A 27,925-nucleotide genomic window follows, 5' to 3' on the forward strand; every position below is an offset into this window, starting at 1 on the left:
AAAAATGAAGTAATATATATATATATATATATATATATATATATATATATATATATATATATATATATATATATATATATATATATATATATATATATATATATATATATATATATATATATATATATATATATATATATATAAATCACACGGAAAATGCGGCCTGGAGCAACCAACTTTGCCGTCTTTATTCAAGACATCTTGGATTACATGGACAGAGGCTTAAATATAGGGTGACCTAAAAACATGAGGTCAGGTCATGATGATGACATCCACTAATCCCCCACCCAACACACCGTGGGGCTTAAGAGAAGGAGGTGACGTGACTAGCCAGGTCAGGTCAGAAAAAAGGGACCCACAAAATAACTATCATACATCTAGATCAAAGGTTTTCAAAGCATTTTAACCTTGGGCCACTGACAAATAAATTTATGTAACATATTATCAGTTTTGAACTGACCATCACTAAGGTTTATTGATTTTAATTCTTAATCAAACTAGCTTCAACCAGAAGTCTTTCTGTGACACAAGATGATTTGAATACTTCTAGCTTTTTCCCAAGCAATGGGTGATTATAATTCATAACATGAACGAACAAGGCACTGCTTTCAGATGCAGTTCTGATATTATACTTATGTTGTTTGATTCTGAGCTGCAGTGTTTTTCCTGTCTGACCTACATAATTACAATTACATTTGCTACATGGAATACAATAAACACTTCCATTTACATTCAAACTTGGGTTATTCCTTATTAACATATTGGTAATGGTTGAGTCATACTTAAAACAACATTAATATTTAGAAGCGAGGGACCGAACTAACGGGACAAATTCATTCTGATAGGGCAGAGTCAAAATATTCTTAAGTGTAGGAACTTGTCTGGTTTGAGAGGAATGAAAGGATTTTTAGCCCTTTAACAACGATCAACAAACACAGAAGGGTACCCAAGTTTCTGTGCAATAAACGAATGTTTCAATTCATCTCAATAAATTCAGAGTCCACATATGCCAGACATCTTAGGAACATAGCAGAAAAAACTGACATTTGGTAGACTCAGGTGATTCGATAAAAAGTGAATGAAACTGTCTACCTGTGTGGGCTTTCTATATACCTTAAATTTATAGTTTGGCCATTTCTCATGATAAGCATATCAAGAAATGGAAGGATTCATTATTTCTTTCAATTTTGAATGTGATACAAGACAATATTATTAAGCTTGTCTAAAATTCCAATGGGTCACTGTTTTTAGGCCAAAGACAAAGAACATCATCTACATATCTATACCATGGAGGAATAAAGTCCACTATATTGGGTAGTAATCTAGACTCAAAAACTCCATATAAATACAGGCTAGAGGAGCAGAAAACAATTACCCATGCTCATACCAAATATTTGCTTGTACTGTAGAACTTCCCATTTGCTCTAAACATTGTCAGTCACCTGTATATTTAAGCCTCTCTCTGTCCATAATCCAGTTTCCTCTGAAGATGTCTTGAATAAAGACAAGCTAAGGTACTCGTTGTTCCATTTTCGTGTGATTTTATCAAGATTTATCTTATCCACGTTTTTCATTGTGGATTTACATGAAATATATATATATATATATATATATATATATTATATATATATATATATATATATATCCACCACAACATTATATAAGTGATATCTCTGTAAGCCGGAACAATTTGTGCAGAGTACTTTCAGAAATAAGATATTTCCAGGTAATGCGATGGTTCTGTCAAAGCTGGAAAAAATCCCTCATCCCAGGAATTTTCCGGTAACAGAAAAATGTTATCGGAAGTTCCAGAATTTACCCATTACAGCATCTGTCAAACTGGAAAAATATCCCTCATACCTAAAACTTTCCAGGTACTGGAATAATTTTCTTGGATTTTCCGGAACATGCCCCTGATATTCCTCTCTCAAACCCGGAAAAAAACTCCCCCATGCCCGAAATTTTCCGGGTATCGGATAAATTTTCTCGGAATTTTCTGGAAAATATACCCCTCGGAAAATCATTCCCAAAGCCGTAATTTTCCGGAAAATTCCAGCTTTGGGAACGATTTTCTGAGAAAATTTCAATTCCGGCTATCGGAGAGTTTTGGGTTTAAGGGATTCCAGCTAACGGGGATATTATTGGATATTAAGTGCACAGTAATTTTCACTAAGGTTTCCTCTATCACAAAGTGTGTCGTATATGGATGACCCAGCACCTGTTGTGAGTGAAAGTGAGACGAGTGAACCCGAGGCTGGGCCGTCACGGGGCAGTAAATGTCCGTGCAGGCCTCACACGTGGAAGAGTAGTGTTGCAAAAAGGCTTTGTAATGAAGGCAAGGCATACACCAGTCATATGACCAAAAAATTACTACCAGGAAGGCTGGTAGAACCCCCCATGTGCCAATGGGTGTTTCACGAAAGTCGCCTTATCTCTATTTATAAAAAAATGTCACTTGTGTCCTTACTAGTGTGGTGGCCTCCGTATTGCATATACTGTACAGTACCTTGGTTTATTCATTGGTCAGTTGTGTAAATGTACAAGTATGCAAATTGAGCTATCATGTAACATTCAAAGATAATAAATAATGTTAGGAATGTATCTCCATTTCATTTACTACTTTATACAGTATGCTTTTTAATGACCCTATTGTAAGCTGATTTGCTGAAAGTTGTCTTGAGTGAATACCTTCCTTTACAGCTTATCCTTTTATTTTCAAGTCAAATTACAAATTATATACTGTATTGTACTTTTTTTGTCATTGAAGATGTATATTAATTATGATGATTCATATACCGGTACTATAAGAGGCTGATCATATGAGAATATAAAATTAATTCGACAAACTGTAGACCTGGCAAATGCTGTTTATATACACAGTGTCTTAGATCTCAGGCCTAGCTACAGCATATCTGATTAGACCACTGTAGAGTATATACGTACTGTTTTCAGTGAGCTAGTGTTGTTCTTTTCATAAGCATTTTTCAATAACATTATTGTGTCAAGTTGTCAACCCTTGTGACTGGGACCAGGTTGACTCCAACTTACCTGTCACATAAAGGGGATGTTGACAAGATCTTGTTGGTCTCGTTGATGACCTGACTTGACAAGTTAGCTGGTTCACCATGACCTCATGTAGCTACATTTCCATAAATAATAATCTCTCAAAATACTTTGGTACAGAAAAATGTGCCCTGCTTGGGAAATAATACCGTACCATAATTTTACACTGTACTTAGGGTTAAAGAATTTCCATAATGTAATTCCGTACTGTAACATAATGTACTGCCATCTTTGCTTCTCAGACGCTATTTTATGAGATAGGGCTCTGATGGGGGAGTCGGGGTGACCATCAGATAAGCCTCAGTCACTTAGACTAGGGCAGTCCTGTGTTTCAAATCTTGAAAGTGTAGCTGCCATATTCATGAATTGCATTTTTCTTGGCTTGCTTATGAAATGAGATTTCAGGATCAGCCCAACCCAAAAGATAATGTGGTTCTTGTGTCTAAGGTGTGATATCTTGTACACTGAGGAGAATCTTGATGTATACTGATATGTTTAATCGTGTTCATCCTGGAATTTTCTACTCATATTTTTCTGATACCATAATAAAAATACAGTACAGTGGGGTATGCTATAACGAACGGATCCTACTACGAATATTCCTATAACGAACGGTTTTACCTATAAAATTGAGAATGCTATAACGAACGAAACTCCTACAACGAACATTATTTAATTTTTTTTTTTCCTAATTTATTGTTTTTTTATTACAAATATTAATGATATTCTTTATTTCAGGGGTTTAGATGCATATTTATGCACTTTCTTACAATTTTTACAATTTTATATTATATTTTTCAGTGTTAAGTGGTTGTATTTGGGGGCCTGGAACGGATTAATCCTATAACGAACGAATGCTATAGCGAACAAGGTTCTAGAACCAATTAGATTCGTTATAGCATACCCCACTGTACTGTGTTGTACCAGGTTTCTTAGTCTCTTGTAAATTTGTATCAATTTATGCTCCACTGTAAAGTGTGACTTACATTTTGTGAAATATGGTGATAGTTTGGTCTCTAATATTTTGTGTTACCCTACATCACTTCACCCTAAACTTAATTTACACTCATGTTATAATTTCAGGTTAAGGATGCCCTTGTAGAAGAAAATAGGTTTTTGTCAAACTATATAAGATTGGTTCCTGTTAGACCTGTTATTGCCCCTGAAGAGGAAGATCAAGGTAAGTGATCTCATGGTTTAGTACAGTACTGTACTGTATACTGGTATATTGAGTCATAACTCAACTGAAGGTTTTTTGGGGGGATATGATAATCTTTATTTTATTTTTGTGCCATCACACACCCACCTTCAGCCTTTGAAAACATTTTGGAAGGCACACATTTTTTTATCAAAATTCATCTTGCAGAAGCTATGCCTACCAAATTTGGCAAGAAGATTCATTACCTCAATGAATAGAGTTTACTATAAAATGTTTCTTAACTCTCCCTCCACTCTTTAATTATTAAATAAAAAATTTCACAACCACAGGAGATGAGAAGCACCAACAAGAAAAGAATTCAAGTAACGTTGCTCCTTTCAGACGTAAGTACTATGCCAAAATAATGTTTTAACCTTTTCCATAAAGTTTTAAGTGCACATTGACATTTTGAGTTTAAATTTTTAAATTTTACAAGTAAGAGAAAGTCACTTTCTTGAGCATTGTGGGAAATTCAGTCAGTGTGAATCATTCCTTGTAGAGTATAAAATTTTTGGTGTAGCTAAGCTAAAACCTAAATTGTTCACATACACAGTCTTGAAGAGCAAACTTGTTTTAGAAAGAGGGAAGTGTAAAATTTATACAGAATAGTAACGAGGGGTTTTGCAAGTAATGATGAAGGAATGGAAGTTATGGGTAAAGCAATATAAAATATTTTGTGGGCTGATGATGCAATTCTTCTTACAATTAGTGGAGAGGCATAACAACAATTAGTCAATAGATTAGTGGGAAAAGATAAAGAAAATGAGTTTCGAGTTAATGCTGTAAAGACAATTAATGCAGCAGTTGTTTAAAAATTTAGAGTACAGTATAATCTAATATGAATATTATGGTAGGCAACAGAGAACTTAAGCAGGTATAGAATTTTGTCTCTTGGGAAATAACATAAGTTATTAGGCCATGACTTGTGCAGCTCAGAACTGTGGACACTTTTAGCAGAGACTAGTAAGAGGCTATAGACCTTTGAAAGTGGTGTTGCAGAAGAATAGAAAAACAAACGAAAGAACAAAATTTAGTTAGAGCAATAACAGAATCACTGAAAATTTATTGAATACAAAAAAAGAGACACTGTAGAAATAAAAAATATTGCAAGGTTCATAGAAAGTTAAAACATTTACCATAGTTGGAGGAACATTGTTTCCACCCTTAGAAATGATTGAATTGTCATTTGCTAATTGAGCAGCACAATCTTGCCTGATTTCAGTGCCAATTGTTTAGGAAATGAATATGGGTTTGGATACACAGGACTGGTGCCATTGTCCAGAATACAAATACAATAAATAACTATGTACATCAAACAAATGATAACTGTGTTTTAAAGATATCTTGTATACTGTATGTACAATAAAGATGAATAAAAAAAAGTAATTTTACATGATTCTTTCTTGATTTTAACCAAACAAATGATCAGTAGGATGTAACTTGCTTTTTCTGTTTAACATGTCCTCTTTCTGTTTGTTATACTGTATAGGAATGAAACATTGCCATGTGTTCAGATCCAGGCCTTACTTTACTGATGAAAAATTGACACCTGTTTATGTGAATTAATTATGATGTGTACAGTACAGCACTCCCAGATGGAATACTTCTGTCATCTCTGAGTAGGGTTTGGTGTTGTGCCTTTTCATCTCCTTATCCTAGTACAGAGAAACAACAACAGAACAATTAAAGTAATAATGTACTATAATTAGAAAACTTTCTGCACAAAGTAGGGACATGTCATTTCTCCCAATTTTCTGGATGCTTCCACTGTCTTAATTTTCATGAGCCCCACTCGCCATCAACATATGAGAAGATCTGGGAGGGCACATGAATTTTCTGTCAGTGTTCCATCATGCAGAAATTCTGTCGATCAAACTTCATTTTATGCTGTAGACTAGAAGTGTGTGTATAACTCCCTCCCATAATTTTTTTATGTACCAGACAACTTTTGACAATTCAAAACTTCTTGCTTCAATTATATTTAGTTTTTGGCATGGGGATGCCTTAGTGAATAGGTCAGACAATGACACTTGTCTGGTCTCTCTCTGCATTTTATTTATTAAGAAAATGATTGAATATTAATTTTCACCACAGGAGATGGAGGGTATATGGCAGGTCTACAGAATCTTCAGGAAAAGTATTTAAGCAAGCTGGCTCTTTTAAGACGTAAGTATTGTGTAATTTTTTAATAAAGTTTTCATGAAGATATAAGTAAATTTAACAATAGGAGGTTCATTGTTTAGGTTTAAAAAATACAGAAAAAAATACATCTGGTTTATTTTGAATGGAAGTAAGAAGAACCTTGACATTAATTTATTCGGCTTTTGGAAGTACTGTATATAATTATAAAGAATTATCTGTATCGTTGATCCATGGATGGGAGATGGTAGCTCATGTGGGTTTTCCCAAAGTTAGAATTTAACCTCATTTGTTCTATGTGTTCTCATCTGTGGAAAGATTTTGTACTTTGACATATGAACAGATGGTGGTATTGTTATTTAGTATTTGGCATATTTTTAGTTGACATATACACACTTAAAATTGTAAAGCACATGGGTAGTAGGCAGCTATCAAGCAGGGAGGTACTATTGCCTGGGAAGATATTGGAAGCATAATGTGTTGTCTAATGGTAGACTCTTCTGCCATATGGCATCACAAAAATTGTGACCAAGTCCCGGTTTGCTGATCTGACGTTCTGCCTCATTTACACAATTGCAGGGCCGCAATTGTTTCTCTTACTTTGGCAACACCACATACATATATTGTTTCTCACTATTAATATTTAATGTTTTTTATGGTCCTTTATTATTATTATTATTATTATTACTACTGTATTATAATTATTATTATTATTATTATAATAATAATAATAATAATAATAATAATAATAATAATAATAATAATTTTGTCCCCAGGCCCTGATGTGGGTCATTGACCTGTGCCCTGGTGGGCTAATCCTGTATAGAAAAAAAACAGGAATCTGAATTAAAGTGTTCTTTTTTCTCTCTTTCCAGAAAGTAGAAAAAAAGGTAGGGATCCTGTAAGAAAAAAGAAAGAGGCCAAATTGAATAAGAAGATTGCTAGATTAGACAAAAGAGTTAAAAAGAAGACCAAACCACATCCAATAAATCAGGAACATGAAATCAAGACAGAGAAAGGCATCGCTCAGGGTAAATTGTCGTGTAATGTTCATATGTTGATAAGGTATTGGTTAGTAATAAATGAAAATATTAATTAAGGACTGGAAGTGTAAATAATACATATACAGTACAGTATTTCATCAACCTACAACTTATAGGTCTTTAAATGTAAGAAAAATCCCCATCTCTTATCGTACACCTAAGCTAATGCAGTAAAAATACTTCAAGGTACAACAATTGGTTTGTTGGTACAGTATTGTATTGTAGATATTTTAGCTCTTTCTGAGGCTTAATTTTTTTTGTGCCAAACATGGATGAAGATCTTAGTTTGCACCTCTTAAAAAATCAGCTATGAAATGTAGAATGGATTTCACTTATGATTTCCTCATCTGTCTATGTATGTAAGTAACAGATAATTAATGAACATTGTGTTGTACTTACCAGAAATTGCAGATCTGTAGGGATTTGTGGGTGGATCAGGCAGTACTATTTACAACATGCCACATGGACAGGCACTCCATGCTGTGACCACATTCTTATATGTTACGGAATCGGTGATTTTGCAAAATGACCGGCATGCATATTGGTAATTTTGCGAAATAACCTACAAGCAGACATCCTAAACTAACCTAACCTTATAGTTAGGACAGCACATAGTTCAAAGTAAACAAAAAAAGAACAGGACCACTTAACTGTGTATGAAGTTACACGAGCCATCCTAACCTGACCTAACCTTATTTAAGTTTAGGTTGACTGTTTGTAAGTTATTTTGCAAAATTACCAATATGCATGCCGGTCATCTTGCAAAATAACCGATTCCGCAATAAAACTAACATATACAGTACCCTATAAATTGTGTGTGCTTTATACAGGTTTAGGTCGAGAATATTACCGTTTTGGTGGATAGCATCTATTTTATATATTAATTTGAAGACTTAATGACAACTTAGTGTATTAAATGTTGCTTGTGTCATTGATGTAAAGATATGCAGAGATCACAATAGTATCTTGTTTTACAGGTGGAAACAGAGCGACACCTACAATTTACAACCAGAAGGGAGAATTGGTTTTCAGTAAATTTGATTTCTCGAGCAGTTCCACCGCAGCGGAGGTTGACAGCAATTTGAAGCCTAGGGATTTGAAGCAGGTTCTATCACAAGCATTGAAAGAGAAAGAAAAGGTTTGTAGTTGTTATGCAATGCAGCAAGATATCTTGGTGATAGATTTGAGTGATATATGATCTCTGCCCGTCTAATATATGAAAGAATGGGAGTTTTATGTATACAGTACTTTGTGTAAGACAGTTGTTATCAGTGAAGAGAAAGTATGTCCTGAAAGAGAAATAAAAGTAATTTGTCACCTCCGTAGTTGTTGAAAATGTTTTTATGAAATAGTCTTACATATTATTGGATGTATTTATAATTATAATATATTGTACAGAACAGTACTGTAATTAATGTATACAGTGGTCCCTCGGTTAACGAACACAAATTCATTCCAGAAGGTCCTTCGTTAACCGAATCCATTGTTTCAATGGGATATTGGGTAATTGGTTCCAGCTCACCAAAAGTACATACAAAGTAGAAAAAATCCATAAAGTACACTTACTTTGAGGTGTGTATGTAGAAGGCTCCTGGTTGATGATGATGATGGGAATTAGAAGTGGGGTGGAGAAGAAGGGAGAAGAGAAGGAAGTGGGGATGGAGGAGAAATCACCTTTCACTGGACCCAAGCTTGATGCAGTCATTTCACCAATAAAATTTTAAGTTCACTAGGTGTAATTCAAGATAATTTTATTTAAATCAGCACTGCACTAGGCTATATATTAACAATCTGTTAACTAAAGTTCAGAATGATCAATAATTCCAATGAAAAATGCAAAAATATTCAAGACACCAACAAAATGACTGCTCTCTCGACAGTAAACACAGCCAGACTGAACCTGTACAGGGAGTACTGCATATAATATTATCAATATGTTAAATAAATGTTAGAATGACTAATAATTTTAATATAAAACATTAAAAATATTAAAAAGCTCAAATTTATTGATACAGGGTATTTACTCCATTGGAAATAAATTTAAACTTAGAACAGATTATTGAATTGGCAGACTGGGCCATCAGCTGACCAGCTGATGCTCACAACAAAACGTGATTTTCGTAAGGATTTCGTTAATCAAATTTTTTTTCGTTAACCGAATTGAAGATTCTTATGGAAGGTAATTCGTTAACCGAGGGACCACTGTACTTGTTTGATATTATGGCTTCAGAATTAACTCTTGAAAATATTAATAAGTTGAGGTGAACTGTACTGTAGTATTCATGACTAATGGTGGGTTTTGTTGTAGGTAAAACGGATGGAGCAGAAGGGTTATCTTGGCAGTGCTGCTGAAGTATTAGACCAGAAAGCTTGGTCAGGAGCACTGCAGAAAGCAGAAGGCATAAAAGTAAGTTTTGATTCATAATAGTCCTGTGATAGAATAGTTATTTTCTAAAGCTGATGATTATTATTAGAGTTTTTCTAAAGTTGAAAAATTCTTTGGAAACCTGACCATCTTTAATGGGATTTAACTTATTGATTCTCTGTTAATTCTTTATAGTTATCAACTATTGAAATTACCACTTATAAGCATGTAAAATGATTATTCTTCATACATAGACATTAATGACATAATAATTGCCTCCTGAGGTTCTTGTCTTCGTTCTACATCGACACACAGCCATAGTGTATCACAGCATATGAAGTTTCCATTGTTCTCTTACATATCTTGAACCCATTCTCCATCTCATCATCATGTAACACTGGTATAAAAACATACCTGGAATTTATACTTGCTCACACTCCCTGGGAAGCAATTTAATAACTGACATAATTTCAGTGTGGATGAAACATTATATTGTCTTATAATGTGTGTGCTAATGTTCGTCTCTTATACAACAGATAAAGAATGATGTTGACTTACTTAAGAAGTCCCTCCACAAGAAATCAGCACGCAAGAAAGCCAGTCAGAAGAGCTGGGAGGAACGCAAAGAAGCTATTAATAGGAAAATTTTGGAGAAGCAAAATAACCGGCAAAAGAATGTCAAGAGTCGAAAAAATGCAAAGCTTAGTAAAAAGATGAAGAAAATGAAAAATAAAGGCCATATAGTCCCAGGTTTTTAAGAGAGATCTTTACTGTGTTATAAATTGGACTGAGCTACTTTAGTGTAGCCTGTGAATCTACAGGTTAAAACCCTAGGCCCCTGAGTCCTGTTATGTGACTGAAATCAAAATAGCATAAAAATTAAAAACAAATTATTACTACAAAAGTATCATACAAAGAGAAAATGCTCTTGAGTTGATTTTGAGTATAAACAGACACACTGGCCCATTCATTCGTCTGTTGAAGCTGGCTGTAAAAGCATTCGGTCATGAAGAATCCCTCTGGTTTCAGTCTCACTTAAGCTAAATTATCCTAAACTTTTGGGCAGTGGCATAGGCTATGTACAACTGCCACACACTTGAAGTGCCGTTTTATATTGCATTGAAAGTTTGTCTGCCAACTGTACAGATTTGCCCACCTGTTTAATGAGTTTGTTATCGGGTCAGCACAACCCTGCACCGAGATAATATATTCAGGATAGCAGTTTTAGTAAATTCATGCTCCGGAGAAGACCCGAGTACTGAAGCAGTTACCGGTACTTGGTTGTCACCCCAGGACTATGAAGCCATAGGAAGCTGAAGGTTTGTTTCTTTATGTCTACCTTTAGAACTGAATTTTATCAGTCCAGTAGATTAACCCCATTAGAAAGTGCAAATTTACATTAGCACTTGGATCCTATTGGTACCTCCAGCCTCCTTTTCCAGCTGGCATTAGTATACTGTACAGGTAAGCTCAATCCAAAATGTTCAGGTATAGATAAAGGACTGCTCCTTTCATTCTGTTTTATAACCAGGTCGAAATCAAGCAATTTTACACCCCTGCCTCCAATATCTATTTGGAGTGCTGTGATGAGCTGGATCTGGAGGTTTCTTCTGATTAAACACTTAAAGGCTGGCAACAAAAATGAATATAGATCAGTGCCTTTGTTTATATGCCTCAGTAAAAAAAAAAAACATACATTTTTAATGCACAGCACTTTCTTACCAAGTAGTTGACTTTCAGGAGGGTGCCACGTATGAAGGTGAAGGATAATATGTTTCTCAAATAATTTGCGTTTTAGATTCATGTCACAAATTAGGATCTTTGGGTTCTGAAGTTTTGTCCCGTAGTCTTATTGGCTATACAGAGATAAGCAGGGCTGCCTCGGTTATAAATGGTATTTAAGAATCAGTCCTCCATTTTTAAAAGTAACTACTGTACTTTGTTGTGTAAATATAATTTGGTTTTTGGATGTATTATACTGTTGTGTCCATCTAAAGACAGTTAATTATTAAACTGAATATACAAAAAAATATCATTTGTAAGAAAGGGAAGCAAGTTAAGGTGTTTCAAAGATTATCTCCTTCGCAAGAACACTTAGCATTCACCTGGGAGTGTGGTGAAAAATGGTTGATGTTTCCTTGGAAAGAGATTCTAGAATTGGAATCAGTGTGTCAACCATACTTTTTAATATTATTGCCAAGAGGTAAATATCCTGGTGAGCTGTTTGTATATTGTTGCAGTTGTATCGGTAATACAGTACTAAACTAAACATTCTTTATGCCGCACCAATCCTGTATGACCACAAAATTTAACTTTACCTCTTGGGTTGGGGGTCCTGGGTGCTACAAATGAAACTGAATATGCTTTTTGTTGTTTTGTGTATTTTTTTTTTTTTTTTCATTATAGAGTTAAAATGTTGCAAGAATTGATTGTGACCAATTCTATGTTGATTTAAATTTCCTTATTTTGTGAAATTATTATACTGTAGTTAAAAATAATGCATTTCAAATTGACAAAATTTGTACTGTATCTTAACTTTTTAAATTTATAATTTACCATTGTAACTCCAAGCTCTTGTTCCTGGATATGCATTTAGCCAGGCAGTTCTAATAGCTGAAAATTTTCTGCTTACCGGAGAGTTCCTTGTTCATATTTGAAAAGGAGAGAATACTGTAAGCAAGTTACACAGTCACGTCAGGGTGGGGGGTTGAGGCTTACGTAGGTAGCTGTGAACATGGATAAGAGGTTCACCACATTATGTTAATCTATCTGCCTCAAATGAAGGAGGAGGATGTTCAACAGTTTGCCCTTTGGAGGTAGGAGGTTTATTTTAGAGCCTTACATGACAGCCATTTTATTTCCCAGTCAGTCAACCATTTTGTTTTTGGCCCTGCTGATCCTGCTAAGTTTAGAGGGGATAGTGGCTGATTGGGTTGACATGGCACTTAACAACCTCTAACCTTCAAAGGGCAACTGTTCAGCTAAATCCCATTCATTTGAGGCTGCTGGTGTGATAGGGAAGGATGGTTTGATTGTTACACTCAAAATGGGTTAACAGAAAAGTTCTGGTTTTCATACTGCAGCCTGTTTTACGAGAGCTACTGGCTATAGACTCCACTAGAAAATATGATTTCAGGACCAGTCCTCAGTTTCAGGTATTTTTGTATGTCTGGTGTGAATGGGAATATTACAGTATTGTTAATTTGTCATCATTGTGTGGTGTATTGTGTAACAATAGCCTTATTTAATTTTGAAATAAGACTTTTTTTACTTTTTTTTCCAACAGTTTCTTTTACAGTACTTTGAAACTGGAACAAAATGAGTAAAACCCTGACTTATAGTTTGATAGTTTCAGTGCCGTGGAATTTCAGAATTCTCAGACCCATTCTTCATACATCATTTTTTACTTAGCATTTTATCATTGATTCCCTTCTGTTGGTTATTTGTATTATGCCATAATAGCAAGTTGTAACTGGAAAAAGCATACAAATACTGTAGACGGAGTAGAAACAACCAAGCATTGTGAGTAAAGGAAGAGAGCTCAACAAATTTAGCCAGCATCTGTGTGAAGACAAGCATATTCTATAACATTAACGAGAATAAACCACTACCAGAATGTTCGCGAGTAAACAGGAAAGTGTTTTTTTATTCGTGAGGAATATTCAAAGGGAATGCAACCTTAGTCCAACAAAAGAAAGTTAATTCATGAGTTGATTACATTGCTGTCACGTCTTTTTTGAGTTTCTTGTTTGTGTTGTTTAATTGTGCATCGTAATTTCACGTATTACGACCATTGGTATGAAGATGTGTTGCTTTCCTTATCAGATAATGTATAGTACTGTACTACATTATGTTACAGTTATGAGTCATTTAGTGGTTTTTCATTACATGTTTCATTTCTGTGTTTGCCTTACATTTCGTTTGGATGATTGTTGGGAATGAATTGGCCGCAGCACTTATGTACCACTTCAAGTTCGTTTGCAAAATAGATGAGTCAAATCTCATGAAGTGAGACCATCATTAATGCTTTGAGATCCTCTAACTAAAGGATCTCAGTCAGCACATTTGTTACATGATTATTTTCTCCCATAAATACACATTATTTTGGAAATAGCAACTTTGGTTCAGGTCTCAAACAATCCTTTCGTATTGTATGCCACAAATACATCCCTAATAATTCATCATTAAAGTACAGGTTGTACCTCTGTAGTCCGGCAACCTAATAATAATAATAATAATGATAATAATTAACGGTTTATTGAAAGAGCTTGGCAGCCAGAAGGCTGAAAATATACAGTTACATATTTGGCGAATGGGTTACGAATTACAAATAATATACAAGTGACATAAGTGACACAAATAAGACATATAATAACTAGACGGGGAAAGGCTCAAACTACAGTTCATTTCAACATAGTGACAGTGTAAGGAGCAGTGTTTACTGGGAGTGAATACACTGATTTATTACAAGTTATTGATAATTCTTACAATGGTTGGGACTGGGCTGTTCTTATAGCGATCAGTTCGTGCACGTATGGGCTGGATGCGGTTGTGGTGTCGAACAGCAATTCTCGGACAAGGGATCTCAGGTGGTAGTAGGAGCCGGTGTCGGGGATGGTGTAGAAGCTTCTTACCAAATTTGCAGATGAGGTCGTGGTGATGGTCAGTGAGAGTCGAAAGGGTCAGTGTGTTGAGCGCTTCTTGATATGTGGAGTAGGAAGGGGAGAGAATAATCTTGCATGCCCTCTTCTGCACTTTTTCTAGGTGTTTACGTTGTGTGGCATTTAAGGAGGAAGACCAGGTGGGGGAGGCATAGGTGAGCTTGGGAAGTATGAATGTTGTGTAAACACTGAGGAGCTCGTGTGCAGGAACTCCGAGGGACTTGAGTCGGCGGAGGAGGTGGAGACGGAAACTGGAGGATTTGATAACTTCACTGACGTGTGGTTTCCAATTTAGTTTGTTGTCTATGGTGACGCCGAGGAGCTTCGTGGAATCTACAACCTGGAGTGTGTTCGGAACTAGAGTAATGGAAGGAGGTGGGACAATGTCGGAGGAGAGGTTGATGTGCATAACCATGGTCTTGGTATGGTTGATGGTGACATGGTTGTTGGTGGCCCAGTTTTGGAGACTGTTCAATAAATCCTGAAGGGCGGTATAGTTGGGAGCAGAATTGTTGACGCTGGAAATTCACCCTTTTCCTGGAAAGATAGTGACTGCTTCGTGGTCTCTTTGAAGGGTTAAATGTTGCACAGTAGGTTCTCAAATTTTGGGAGTTTTTAATTCGTCATTTTTTATTTGGACACAAAAAAAAACACTGCAATTTAAAATTTTGACGGCGGAAACTCGAATTTCGACGGGTTTGAGCGGCCCGCCAACGTTCAGACGTGCACAAATCGTGTAAACAGTGTCATTTCTCTTGTGTACAAAAGATTCATTATTGTTTATTAGTGAATGTCTTTTTGATTTAATTAATTTTTATGTGTGCAAAATGAACAATACAATTCATTAATAATCCATAGAATATTAAAACACACGAGGAAACGAGACGTCATTGTTTTCGTTGATTACAAAACCAGTGACTGACTGGTTCTACATATAAAATTGAAGAAAATAAGACCCTGGTTGTAGCTGTTGTAAAATTAATATGGTTGTTTTAAGTAATGTTATTTAATGTTAATAAATGGAACAATATAAGTAGCTAACCATTAATGGTAAAGAAAAAAGTGAGCTCACGTATGTAAGTGAGCACGTGAAAACATATCGTCGTTACTCTACATAAGAATATGAAAGCAACACTTATTTACTGTTAATATATATTTTAATTTATGTTATTTTAATTAAATTTTCTGAATTTAAAACAAAAATTCTACCCACCAGTGGTGGTAAAGTTGAAAACATAAGGACAGCCAATGTTGTGTGTGTTTTTACTCAGATGACGTATGCTTAACTCTAGCTGAAGCTGTAGAACATAAGAACTTTTCTGTGTTGTTTTTAGTTTTTATTTAATTTTATCTGTTATTTTTGTTGGTTTATTAGGATGTTGCTTTATTACAGGTAGTAATTCGCCAAAAAAGTAGGGTGAATAAGGCCAAATTTAGCCAAACATCGAAAGTACCAGACTCAAATTAATTTTCTCCACGGGCAAACTAAAATCGTTCCGGACCACGGGAGTTTCCGGATCACAGAATGCCGGACTAGAGAGGTACAACCTGTACTTCAGAGCACTTCACTTGATTAACACAAAAAGTAATCTAAATCACAGAACTTTGGATGATAGAGGATATTAGGCCTATATAGTAGAGGAACTGACCCAATTGATACGTGTGTGTGTGTATGTGCATGTGTGCGTGTATGCTCGTGTACTTGCTCATTCCTATTTCCATTGTACCCAAAGGTCGTGATACTTGTTTTGATGGTTGTATCTGAATAATCATCTGAGAAGATTTTAATAACATTCTTGCACTGTAATTTTATGAAACTTATAACAGGATTAAATTTTGTAGGTGTGTGTATTTTTTTAAGTTTATCAAGTTCTACTGTGCTTGTGTTGTAAATATATTAGATAAGGTCTTGTTTGCATAAGATGCTACTCATTACAATTCATAATTTTGGTTGTAGGGTAAACTAAATTTGTGGGTAGGGTGGTCCATTTTCAGGCCTTAGTTTATTTTGTAGAAATGTATGAATGATTATGCAAGTCACTGTTTTGCATACTATTGTGTTCTGATAAGATATTAATTACTTATATATTCTTTCGATGTATCGGTATCTGTTTACACAGATGCTCCAGAAGTAAAATGAAGGTACTGTATTGAGATAACAGAACTTGAGGTTTTTGATATTCAGTGACAATTCTTACCCCTTTAGCCCATATCAGTATTTAGTGTTGGGTGATTATACTGTATCACGTGTCTGAGAGAAGAACTAGTTAATTACCTACAAGTTATTTTTACTGAGCTGTTACTTTATTAAAATATATTCTTATTTTATTTGTTATATTATTATATTAGTATTATTCAAACAACAACGTAAATGTAACACACACTTACACCAACATTGTGTCTATCGGTATGTTTTCTTCTGCTCTTACTTGCTTGAGATCAATCGAGAAATGGCAACCACAAGAAAGTTTACAAATAGTAATGAGAGAACTGTAACAAGGCCTCATACAACAGCAAGAACCCCACTCATGTTTACTTAGCCATTAGACAGTGAAAATATAATTAAGCTTCATAATATTTATAATGCTTCACTGTACATTCTGAGTTCACTTGCCAGACTCACTCTTACTGATGCCACCACATACAAAACAACTCCGATGTACGCAATCAAACAATTTCTTTGCATTAAGCACTTGATATTGTGGATCCACTAGTTCTCATGTAAAATTTGTCTCTCTCTCTGCTTCCAGTGATGTCATTAACTTAGCTTACAGGTCTTCTCTGTCCTGCTGTCCTTGCCCTCATCACCTTAACCCCTTCATTACTGTGTCCTATAAAACATGGCAGTAATATACATAAAGCCATTCGATATATTTTTAGTAATATTTAACTGCTTCACTAAGGGGATGCCAATTTTAATATTTTATTTTGTTAATGTCACGTGATTTTATTCAGCACACAGGTGACACCATACACGAAGGGTGAGTAGACTATCATCAACACTTTCACTTTGGGGATGCCACTTTTAATGCTTTATTTCCCTAATGCCAGACGATTTTATTCAGCTAAGAGGCAACACTACAGAGGGGGGTTAACGTCTAATTTTTTAAATAAAATTATTATTTTTCCTTCAGATTCTATTATGGAACATACTTGTGATCACTCATTTTTGGTACGATTTTCTTAACATTCTTTCCTAAATATCACTTTAAAATTGTCGTGAAATGTTCCTTTTATGAGTAAAATTTTGAAGGAAAAAAATATTTAAGAAAAAATTGTAAGTGAAACACATCATTATAAACACAAATAAAAGGAAAATAAAGAAAATGATTCATAATTTGGAAACTTATCAGTATTTGTCTTTACAGTGATGTATGGAGTGCAAGAAGGCAAGGCAGTATTGAAACCTTAGGGCTTTGGTTGGAGTGCTGACAATGTAGTCACAAAAGTGGGTAATCCTGGAGGTGGAAACACCTATTGGATGCACAGGAATCATGATAGGTGAGCAGTGCAGACCTATACAGTACAGAACATGCTTCCCAGGTAAAACTTTTCAGCAAATCTCAAACAATAGTGCCAATGTATTTTGATGAGTATACCTTCACAAAGGATTAATGTTAACAAATTAATAGTTTAATGTACTGTACTGTGTTGGGTGTTTACCTTGATGCCTTGTTAGTGAAAGTCTATTTAATGTCTGAAAATCCAAACCCTCTTTAAAACTATTGTTTATGGCATATTGCATCACCTTGATCATTTACAGTTCTTCCTTACAACTTAAATTTTCTCGGACTAAGTCGGTTATCTTTTCACGCTTACTCAAACTTTTATTGACTAGCTTACTGTAATGCCCACTCAGTTGAGTTTTGAATTATCATTCACGTATAATATACAGGTATAATAAATAATGGTTGCCCCCAGTGTAACGAGGATGGCCAGTCCATGGACCACCTAGGCGTGAATTTGTGTAAGGTGTAGAAACTGTCGCCAACACAACAACCACACTTTTAAGTTAACGAGTTGCATGACCCGGTGTCAAGGAATAGTCCGAGAAGACCGGACAACTCGCCAACTGCACTGGCTAACCATTACCTTGGAATACAATCCGCAAATTGAGTAACATCCAGGTTCCCAATTATTGTTGGGTAGACATAGGCAAATGGCTTAAAGAAACTTGCCCATAGTTTCACCCTGCCCGATGATCGAACCCGGGTCCGCTCGCTTGCGAGGCGAGCATGCTGACCATTACACCACAGGCCTATATATGTACAGGGTATACAGCTCCATCTCGACTTACGACCTACTCGACTTACGACCACTCACACTTACGACTTGCCTCAGTCGTACAGAGGTGGGCAGTTGCGCCACAATAAGTTGTGCCTCAACTTTTTTGGTTGCACGTGCAGTTGCGCCACACATTTTTCCAGAGTTGTGGAACTGGTTGCGGCACAACTTTTACAATCATTTTCAAGCGCAACGCACAAAATTTTTTGGCAATAATTGAAAATTGAAATACAACCGCATAAACAAACGGGCATCCCTAGAGCCGCACATTACGAAAATTTCTGTTTCTGACGGAATGATTCAGCATACACAAGATACAGGTCGGGCAGCATATTTCTGAACTGTAAACCAGGTGAGACCCCCCCCCCTGTTGCTGCCTCACTCCCCTTCCCTTGCTGTAGTTGCCAGATTTCATCTTTCACATAAACTCTTGAAACTAGAGTTAGTGCAAAAGATGAAATCTGGCCACTACAGTGACCCCTCGTTTAACGAACGCCTCGGTTAACGAAATTTCGGTTAACGAACTGCCTTCCATAAGGATCTTCAATTCGGTTAACGAACAAAAATTCGGTTAACGAATTTCTTACGAACCGACCTCAACATGTTTTCGCTTGCACTGGCCGGGCAACCAGCTTTAGTATCAGTCCGCCAATACATTAATCGGTTCTAGGGCTTAAATTCCTAACTATTTTAGTAAATATCAAGAAGTTTATACTATTCAATAATTTTAAAAGTTTAATATTCAATTTTTTAGTCATTTTAACAATTATTGAACATAATTGAAGGTAAAGTGACTAGTTTAAAGCGCAGCATCCAGCCTCTTAACACAGCAAACAGGCGTTAGTCTCTCTGTTTTCACTGAAGGTAACATCTTGCTTGAGACTCTCTTCAACTAAACGCTTTTTTCTGTGTTTCCAAGCAAATTATTGGTCATTTTGAAATATATTTTACATATTGACAATATATAATGCAGTACAGTGTTGATTTAAAGAAAATAATCTTGAAATACACCAAGAGAACTAAAATTTTATGGGTGAAATGGTGCCATGGGGTGACTTCTCTTCCACCCCAATGCCTTCTCTTCTTCCTTCTCCTCCACCCCCATTGTAATTCCCATCATCATCATCATCATCCAGGAGCCTTCTACATACACACCTCAAAGTAAGTGAACTTTTCTACCATTTTTGTTGAATTTAGGAAATTTTCGGTGAGCTGGAACCAATTACCCAAAAACCCATTGAAACAATGGTTTCAGTTAACGAACTTTTCGGTTAACGAACGACCTTCTGGAACGGATTGAGTTCGTTAACCGAGGGGTCACTGTACTGCGAGGAAAGGGGGGGGGATGATTTATATCATAACCAGTCAGTAGCACTGCAGTTAAGGCATCAGACTCTTGTTATTACTTATAATATGGATGGTTTTGTGACGGGGAGGAAGGAGGAGTCTGTGGCCGGGAGCAGTGATCCTGCTGCTGCCAACCAGGACATGGACAAGGAAGTTGAAGTGACTGAGGCCAGTGGCAGTGAGGCATTTTTTTGTAATTTTTTAATAAAATATTGATTATGTTCACTTTTTTGTAACAATTATATTTTGTTTTACTTGTAGATAGGCAATTTTTTTTATTTTAGTATTTGTTTATTTTCTTTTTTAAGTTGCGGTTGTGGCGCAACTATTTCAGCAGACTTACGGTTGTGGTGCAAATAAAAAGTTGCGCGTGCCCACCTTTGTGTGTGTGTGTGTGTGTGTGTGTGTGTGTATATATATATATATATATATATATATATATATATATATATATTTATATTTCTTTTTTTTATCTCCATACTACTGTAGCCAACTGGCCAGCTTTCTATCTAATACTTCTTTCACATTTAAATCTCCTGAGATCTGTGTTTTTTTCTTTGCATCCTGTCTTCTCCACACATTACTGTTACTGTAATTATAATGCGCTTATTTGTCTTCCATCCGGAGTCAGTGCATTACCTCTGAACAATAGTGTCAGCTCAGTTATTGCCTACACATACACATCTATGCTTCCTCTATTACAATACAGTGCTATAAGGTTCTCTCCCCTATTTTATATTAATTCAGTATAATTACTGCAGCCTTTACTCTGTCATTCATTGTTTCATTCACTGACTCGTCAATTCCTATTGTCTGTAGCACCTCACCCTATCCCTGCAACCTTAACATTATCTCTCCAAGTATCCCCTCTCCACTAATTATTATTGTAGTCACTGTTAAGTTTCCTTTAACACACACATTTACATACAAAGTCAGATAACATGTTTGTGAGCAGCTTAGTTGCCAGATACTATTCAATTTGTTCTTGGTTTTGTCAAATGACTATTTTAACACAATTGCATCATTGTTGCTCCAACCTACAGTACAGGTATGTGTATTGTATTTTATTATCATGTGCAGATTATGGTTATTGATATTTAATGTGATGTTGATGCTTCCATTTTAAATTTTAAAGTGGGGAAGTTATAATTATTAGTGTTATCTTTGTATATTTGAAGAAAAAAATTATGATGTAAAATTACCATACGGCTGTGGCTTTATGTATGATTGCATTTGGCATTGACATCAGATGTAAATACAGTATATTTGTAGAAATTGGTTGTAATTCACCTTGAAAAATCTAAAAGATATAATAAGAGTCATATTGAAGACTTCTTATGTTTAGACATTTATACAGTATTTGAATTGATAAATGCTTCCTATCAATTACAAGACATCATTTGTGTATGTACAGGTGTAGTAATTGTATGTAAAGTCAGACACAAGTATTTTGATACACCTATGGTTTCCGTATGGGACAAATTATCTGGTAACTCTTTCCTGTAGAGAATGTCAGAATTCCAGAATAACCCATTATTTACGTGTCATTCTTAAATATACAGTACAAATGTTATGAATACATTTGTTGTGTATATAGGTCTTGAAAACAGAACAAATCTGTTTTATGGATAAATATACTGTACAGGTTGTTGCCTCCCTCCTACACCTCCCAACCCATTTTGTGTTATGATTGATTGAATAGGTCTGTGTGGCACTGGATGGTAAATAAAAGCAACAGGCAGAATTTGGTAATGCTGAAACAGTTTTATGATGATGGTTCCATGTAGAAATGCAAGTAAGGGTCTCAGTTTTTGTAACATCTCGAATGCTTTGAACCGAAATAAACATCAGTAACAGCTATACAGGTACTACCATAAGCACATGCACTCATATTCAGTACTTCTATCGATGCACAATCAAACTCCATCACAGCCAATAATACTATTTATTTCCACTAAAATGTCGGCCAAATGCTGACACAGTTAATTGAATTGATACAAAACTCCATATCAAAGAATCTTTAATTACTGACAGATTAAATTACTATAGTATCTTTTTTTTTTAAACTACAGTATAAACAGTGCATTTTGGAGGAAAAAACAAAAGTTATTATAATAAACAAGAATTAAACCTGTTTTGATAAACATTTGAGAAAGTTTTTACATTGTTAGTCAACATTAATAGGTTATTAAATACTACAATTATAAAATATAATGATTACATTTGTTGTTTATTATGTAGCACGAACCTAGCTTGACAGTTTCTAGAACTTAAAGATACTGCCTTGCCTTTTAGGTGTCGGAGTATGGGGAAACCACCCTGCCGTGTGTTGTGGCCAGACACACTAGACTAAGTCAGGCCATGTGTGTGTGTATAGGTAGAATAAAATTTTTAATGATGTTTCATGTTATAATTACCAGTACATTTACGGTCATGAAGCATAATAAGGCTCCTATTAGTGCTTGAGCAGAACTGAGTACAGTTTGTAGTGTTTGTAAGGAATTCTTCTGTCTTGGTAAGAGGGGTGAGGGAGAGAAGTTTGGCTAGAAAACAAGGGATTATGAAAACTTACTATTTATTTGTTTTGCATATATTGTATATATTTTTTTAGCAAACTATCAAGTAATTTATATCGCATGACACCGTTACTTCCGTGGTTGTGCAAGATATATTATAATTCCGGGAGACTCTAGACCTTCAGTTTTTAAATATTTATGTGATTAGATAGTCCACGGAATAAGTGATAGCGACTTCAATGAGAAACCAGGGTAGGCTTAGTGTTACTTGGAGAAAGTGATAACTTGGTAGACAAACATAAAGACAGACAGGTTTGTGAATAGGAAGGATGTTTGGATACAAAAGATGATGGTGAGATAGGAAGGATAGATTGATTTGTTGTAGTTTATGGCTATCCATCAATGGCATTAAAGCCATATTATTAAGCGTAATTCTCCTCTGATGTAGTAAAGCCCCGTCCAGACGATCAAGCAGTGCCCGGCGGGCTTTGCCGGACAGTTAAAGCGAAGAGCATAGCATTGTGTACTATAATAATTGCTGCAATGTGCAAAAAGATGAATCAAATGCAGAAAAGGGAATGATGCAAAGAGTGGTTAGGTCGAAGAAAAGTATTGGGAAGTCATGCCACGATTTTACGTGAAATGCAAGATGGACATGAGCTAGACTTCACCAATTACATGAGAATGGACCCCAACACCTTTTACAAACTTCTAGCGAAAGTGAAACCATATATAAATAAAAACAGGATGCCAATATGAGGGAGAGTACATCTGCAGAGGCTCGTCTAGAGGCAACGCTCAAATATCTTTCAACTGGGTGCACCTACACGTCACTTCAGTATAGAACGAGGATATCAAAACAAAGTTTGTCTCCCATAATACCTGCAACTTGTCAAGCCATGTATGAAGTACTCAAGGAAGATTACTTGCAGGTGAGATTTGTAGTCCATAAAAATTCATTGTATAATGTTAGAATTATGATATGCATAAACAGGAAGCTATGGGACTAGAGTGAGGAGAGCGGCAGGAACGAAGAACACACGAATGTCCTCATTACATAATACAGAGTCGTCGCTCCATATCGGGCAGCAAACCACCAGGCACGCGGACCATGATTTCGCTCAATGACGGGCACGGGCACTCCTATGGTTTGGCCGCCAATTTTGCCCTATAATGGGCATTTAGCACGTGCCCGCCGGGCACTGCTCGATCGTGTGGACGGGGCTTTAGACATAATGCTGCTTTTTTAACCTATACCTAAATTGATATAAGACAAATAAACATAGAAAGTTAGTAATTATAATATTATGAAGATTGACAATTATAGGATTAATAACAAGGAGATGTAAACAAAAGTAATGGGCAATGTCAGAGGACTGTATAAACACTGGGGGCTTCAGCTGCTGGATGGTCACTACGGCCGAAATAGACGGTGGGGTGATGGAAATACAACACCGAGCTGAGTTAGGAGGGAGGAAGGAATGTGGAGGCATGGAAGGGATTAGTAGAGTTGAGCTTTATCATACGCCTAGACACGCAGTTGAGCAGTGTTACCAGACCAATTAAGGCATAGTAACCTTTTAGGTGTATAGTACATGTGGAGTGACTGTACTGTGCATGGAATTCTCATATTTGTACAAAAGATTCATGAGCTAATAACATTACCAACAATACCATGTTCCTGATATGTTTTATTGTCCCACTATATTTCATTGAGATCCTGTTATGAATGTTCTATTTAATATAGGCAAATTGAGATTAAATAAATCATTGAATGAGTATTGAACTAAAAATGGTATGAAAACCTATGTCATGGTAATGAATTTATCTTTTGTACGTGGTACTTTATATATGTGGATGCCTGTTGCCTTTTCTCAGTATGGCAGAAAAACAAAATTTAAACCAAAGACTTGCAGGATTTTTCTCTCCTGCAGCAGCACTGGGCTAACAATTAAGGGCATAAGCCTGTACTTTTCCAGGGTTTACATTCATTTTTATACTGGCCCTGTCTCATATTGGACCTCAGATGTGTTGTGTACTGTGTCAGTTCCTTGAGATGTTGAGAACAAATTATACTGTATTATTTGATCTATTTATATCTACTGTACTGTATTCCTAACCTTAATTCTTCTGTTTAATCTGGGATATAAGGGTTAGTACATGTGTCTTTTGTTCATGAGATAATTTGTGTTAATGGTCTTTAGGCCCAAATGTACTGTAAATATTGCAGTGTACTTCATTTATGTAAATAATATTTTGTGTTCATGCTCACAAAGCCCATTACATCCTTAAGTCACTTGTTAGCTCTCACAGTTTAGAAGTTTGCCACACTGTTGGTCTCAAAGGTATGCAGACTAAATTGTTGGGTAAGGATTCAGTTTTATACCTGGTAATCACTGATCGGCTCGCTAGCCGCTTGGGTGATTGGTCACGTCTCTGATTACTTTTCCTTTTCATTTATGCTCTTCACCAAAAGATCGGTCACGTCTCTGTCACGCACTGTTGGCAAATACAGCTAGACCCCCGACTTACGACGGGGTTAGGGACCCAAATCCAGGTCGTAAGTCCGAATGGTCGTAAGTCCGACATAGATAAAAAAAAAAAAAAAAATTTTAAATAAAAAATCTGCAATGAAATACAGTACAGTGAAATTAATAAATAATGAGGAATGGATACAGTGTGACTGAGCACTTACCTTTAATGTAGTCAGCTGAATGCACATGGGGCCCCCCATAATTTTCTAATTATACATGGAGACTACATTAACTGGAAACGTTTCGGTATAGAAAATGCATGTGTCATTTGAAAGAAAAAATAAAAAAATAAAAAAAAATAAAAAAATGGTCACAACTGCGGCGGTTGTAAGTCCCGACTGTCGTAAGTCGGGGTCTAGCTGTACTGGGCATGCACCGGCTCCTGAATGTACCTGAACCCGCTCTAGTGTTGGTCAAGTCTTGTCTTGAAAGAGCTCACACTAGGTGCCGATACAACACTCTGGTAGATTGTTCCAAGAGTTCACAACTCTTACTCCGAAAAAGTTTGCCCTCACAGTTTTCTGGACTTGCGGCTTCTTCATTCTTGAGCTGTGACCCTTTGTGGGGCGAGCGTCCGCCAGCTCCAAGTAAGGACACTCAACTGAGTAGTGGCCCTCGAGATGCTAATACACCTCAACTAGGTCCCCCCTTGCCCGTCTGTAACATAAGCTAGGCAAGTTCAGGCGCTCCAATCTCTCAGGGTAGCTGAGGTGCCGAAGTGCAGGCACTAGTCTGGTGGCCCTCCTTTGAACATTTTCATCCAACTGACAGTCCCTAGCATATCTCGGGGACCAGACGGGGTGACAGTACTCCAGATGGGGAAGCACTTCACTCCTGAAGATCGTTACGAGGGACGGACCGTCTAGATATCTGAATGACCTTCTTATATGACCCAATAATTTATTTGCCTGGTTTACCTTCTTCTCGCAATGGCCCGAGAACTTCAGCTCATTGTCAACATACACACCTAGGTTCTCGCATTCAGTCTCAACTAGTGCAGTTTCTTCATCCCATTGGGACATATGATACGCCTCCTTACCGTTGGTATGCCCCAGGTGCATCCTCTTACACTTCGTGATTTGAATCTCAACAGCCATTTCTTTGACCATTCCTGGAGCCCACAGAGGTCCTTCTGCAGCTCTTCACAGTCCGCTTGGTTCTTAATTTCCCGAAATAACTTAGCGTCATCGGCAAACATTTGTATGGAGGAGTGTACAACGTCAGGCATGTCATTTATGAAGCAAACAAACAACAGCGGGCCCAATACACTGCCCTGTGGTACCCCACTTGTGACAGGTACAGATGACGATTTCGTGCCATTAATCACCACACACTGCTTGCGGTCATGTAGAAAGTCTTCTCTCCATGCGAGGACATTTCCCCGAATTCCGTACCCTTCCTGTTTGATTTTCAGCCTTTCATGGGGTACACTGTCGAAAGCCTTGGCAAAATCTAGGTAAATATTGTCGATATTAGCACCCCGTTCCAGAATATGGTTCCAAATATCCAATACCTTGAGCAATTGTGTTAAGCAGGAGCGTCCCGGCATGAAACCGTGTTGGCAATTCTTTACAAGATTGTTTCGTATTAGATGTTCCATTGCTGCATCTCTGATAATACTCTCAAGTACTTTACATATTATGCTGGTCAGGCTCGCTGGTCTATAGTTGTTCGTGGAGTGACGATCGCCCTTCTTGAAGATAGGACTCATATAAGCCACTTTCCATTCACTCGGGACTTTCGTTCATCCAGGCATTTACAAAACAGGATCTTCAGGGGCTCGGCAAGCTCGTTGCTCAACTCTTTTAGCACTCTAGGATGCACCATGTCAGGGCCAGGACTCTTATGGACCTTTAGCCTGGACAGTTTATTTCTAATACCCTCTTCTGTGAACACAATGTGGGTCAGTGCTGTGTCGAACCGTCTGTCCTCAAATGAAGGAAGGTTAGTTGCGTCCTCTCTTGTGAACACCGAGGAAAGGAAGCTGTTCAATGCTTCAGCTTTATCCTGGTCAGAATCTGCGTAACTACCATCTTCAAGCCTCAGGTCTGATACCCTACTCGCGTTTTCAATTTCGACTTTGCATAGCGGTAAAACGCCTTTGGGTTTGACTTGACCTCGCTTACAACCAGCCTCTGGAACTCCTTTTCAGTCCTTCTACACCCTATCTTTGCTTGGTTTCTGGCTCTTGCATACATACAGGGAACATCTGTATACAGTATATAAATGGGTAAATAAAACTGCTTTGTTTTGTTTTATAAAACTGATAATTTCAATATTTAGCTTATATAAAATATAAAGGATACATACCCGGTAAATTACTACCAGTACATTATGTAGATTCACATTATTATAATTAACTTGAAAATAGGAAACCTAAGCTCAGTAAGTACTCAGTATTTCAGAACAATATAACCAGGTTACTGCTTTATGCTACAATCATTGTTGGGAACACATATACAGTATTGTCCATCTGTACATACATCCAGGCAGTTTTAGATAATTTTTTAAACTCGTGTATCACTACAAAGTTTATTTGGACACTACATGGTTCCTCAGAAGTGGTAAAATCATGTGGACGTGGTCTCATGATATTCTGCTCTCCGGACTTTTGTACATTGAGGATCTACAACCATTGTAACAGCAACAGACATACACAATCTCTGACAGCTTGGTCTACTGTCACATGCAGTTCACATTTTCTTTAGTTCTTTATTTTGGCACAAATAGACTGCACACACATATTAACACATTCTTCGCTGGTTTTTTTTTTTC

The 27,925-nt window shown here is 36.4% G+C and overlaps 1 protein-coding gene across 2 annotated transcripts in view; it reads left to right on the top strand.

The window, feature by feature from the left end:
* The window catches only part of LOC121854709 (surfeit locus protein 6 homolog), a 15,850-nt gene extending 4,331 nt beyond the window's left edge, over positions 1-11,519 (top strand). For both annotated transcript variants that reach the window (XM_042349446.1, XM_042349445.1), the window contains exons 3-9: positions 4,147-4,243; positions 4,552-4,605; positions 6,356-6,427; positions 7,276-7,431; positions 8,421-8,581; positions 9,752-9,850; positions 10,345-11,519. In XM_042349446.1, the coding sequence (XP_042205380.1) occupies positions 4,147-4,243; positions 4,552-4,605; positions 6,356-6,427; positions 7,276-7,431; positions 8,421-8,581; positions 9,752-9,850; positions 10,345-10,566 (861 nt within the window). In that variant the 3' untranslated portion in view covers positions 10,567-11,519. The remainder of the gene's footprint in view (positions 1-4,146; positions 4,244-4,551; positions 4,606-6,355; positions 6,428-7,275; positions 7,432-8,420; positions 8,582-9,751; positions 9,851-10,344) is intronic.
* The last annotated feature ends 16,406 nt before the right edge of the window (positions 11,520-27,925 follow it).

The sequence above is a fragment of the Homarus americanus genome, unplaced genomic scaffold (assembly GCF_018991925.1).
Source record: "Homarus americanus isolate GMGI-L3 unplaced genomic scaffold, GMGI_Hamer_2.0 scaffold53233, whole genome shotgun sequence".
Lineage (NCBI taxonomy): Eukaryota > Metazoa > Arthropoda > Malacostraca > Decapoda > Nephropidae > Homarus > Homarus americanus.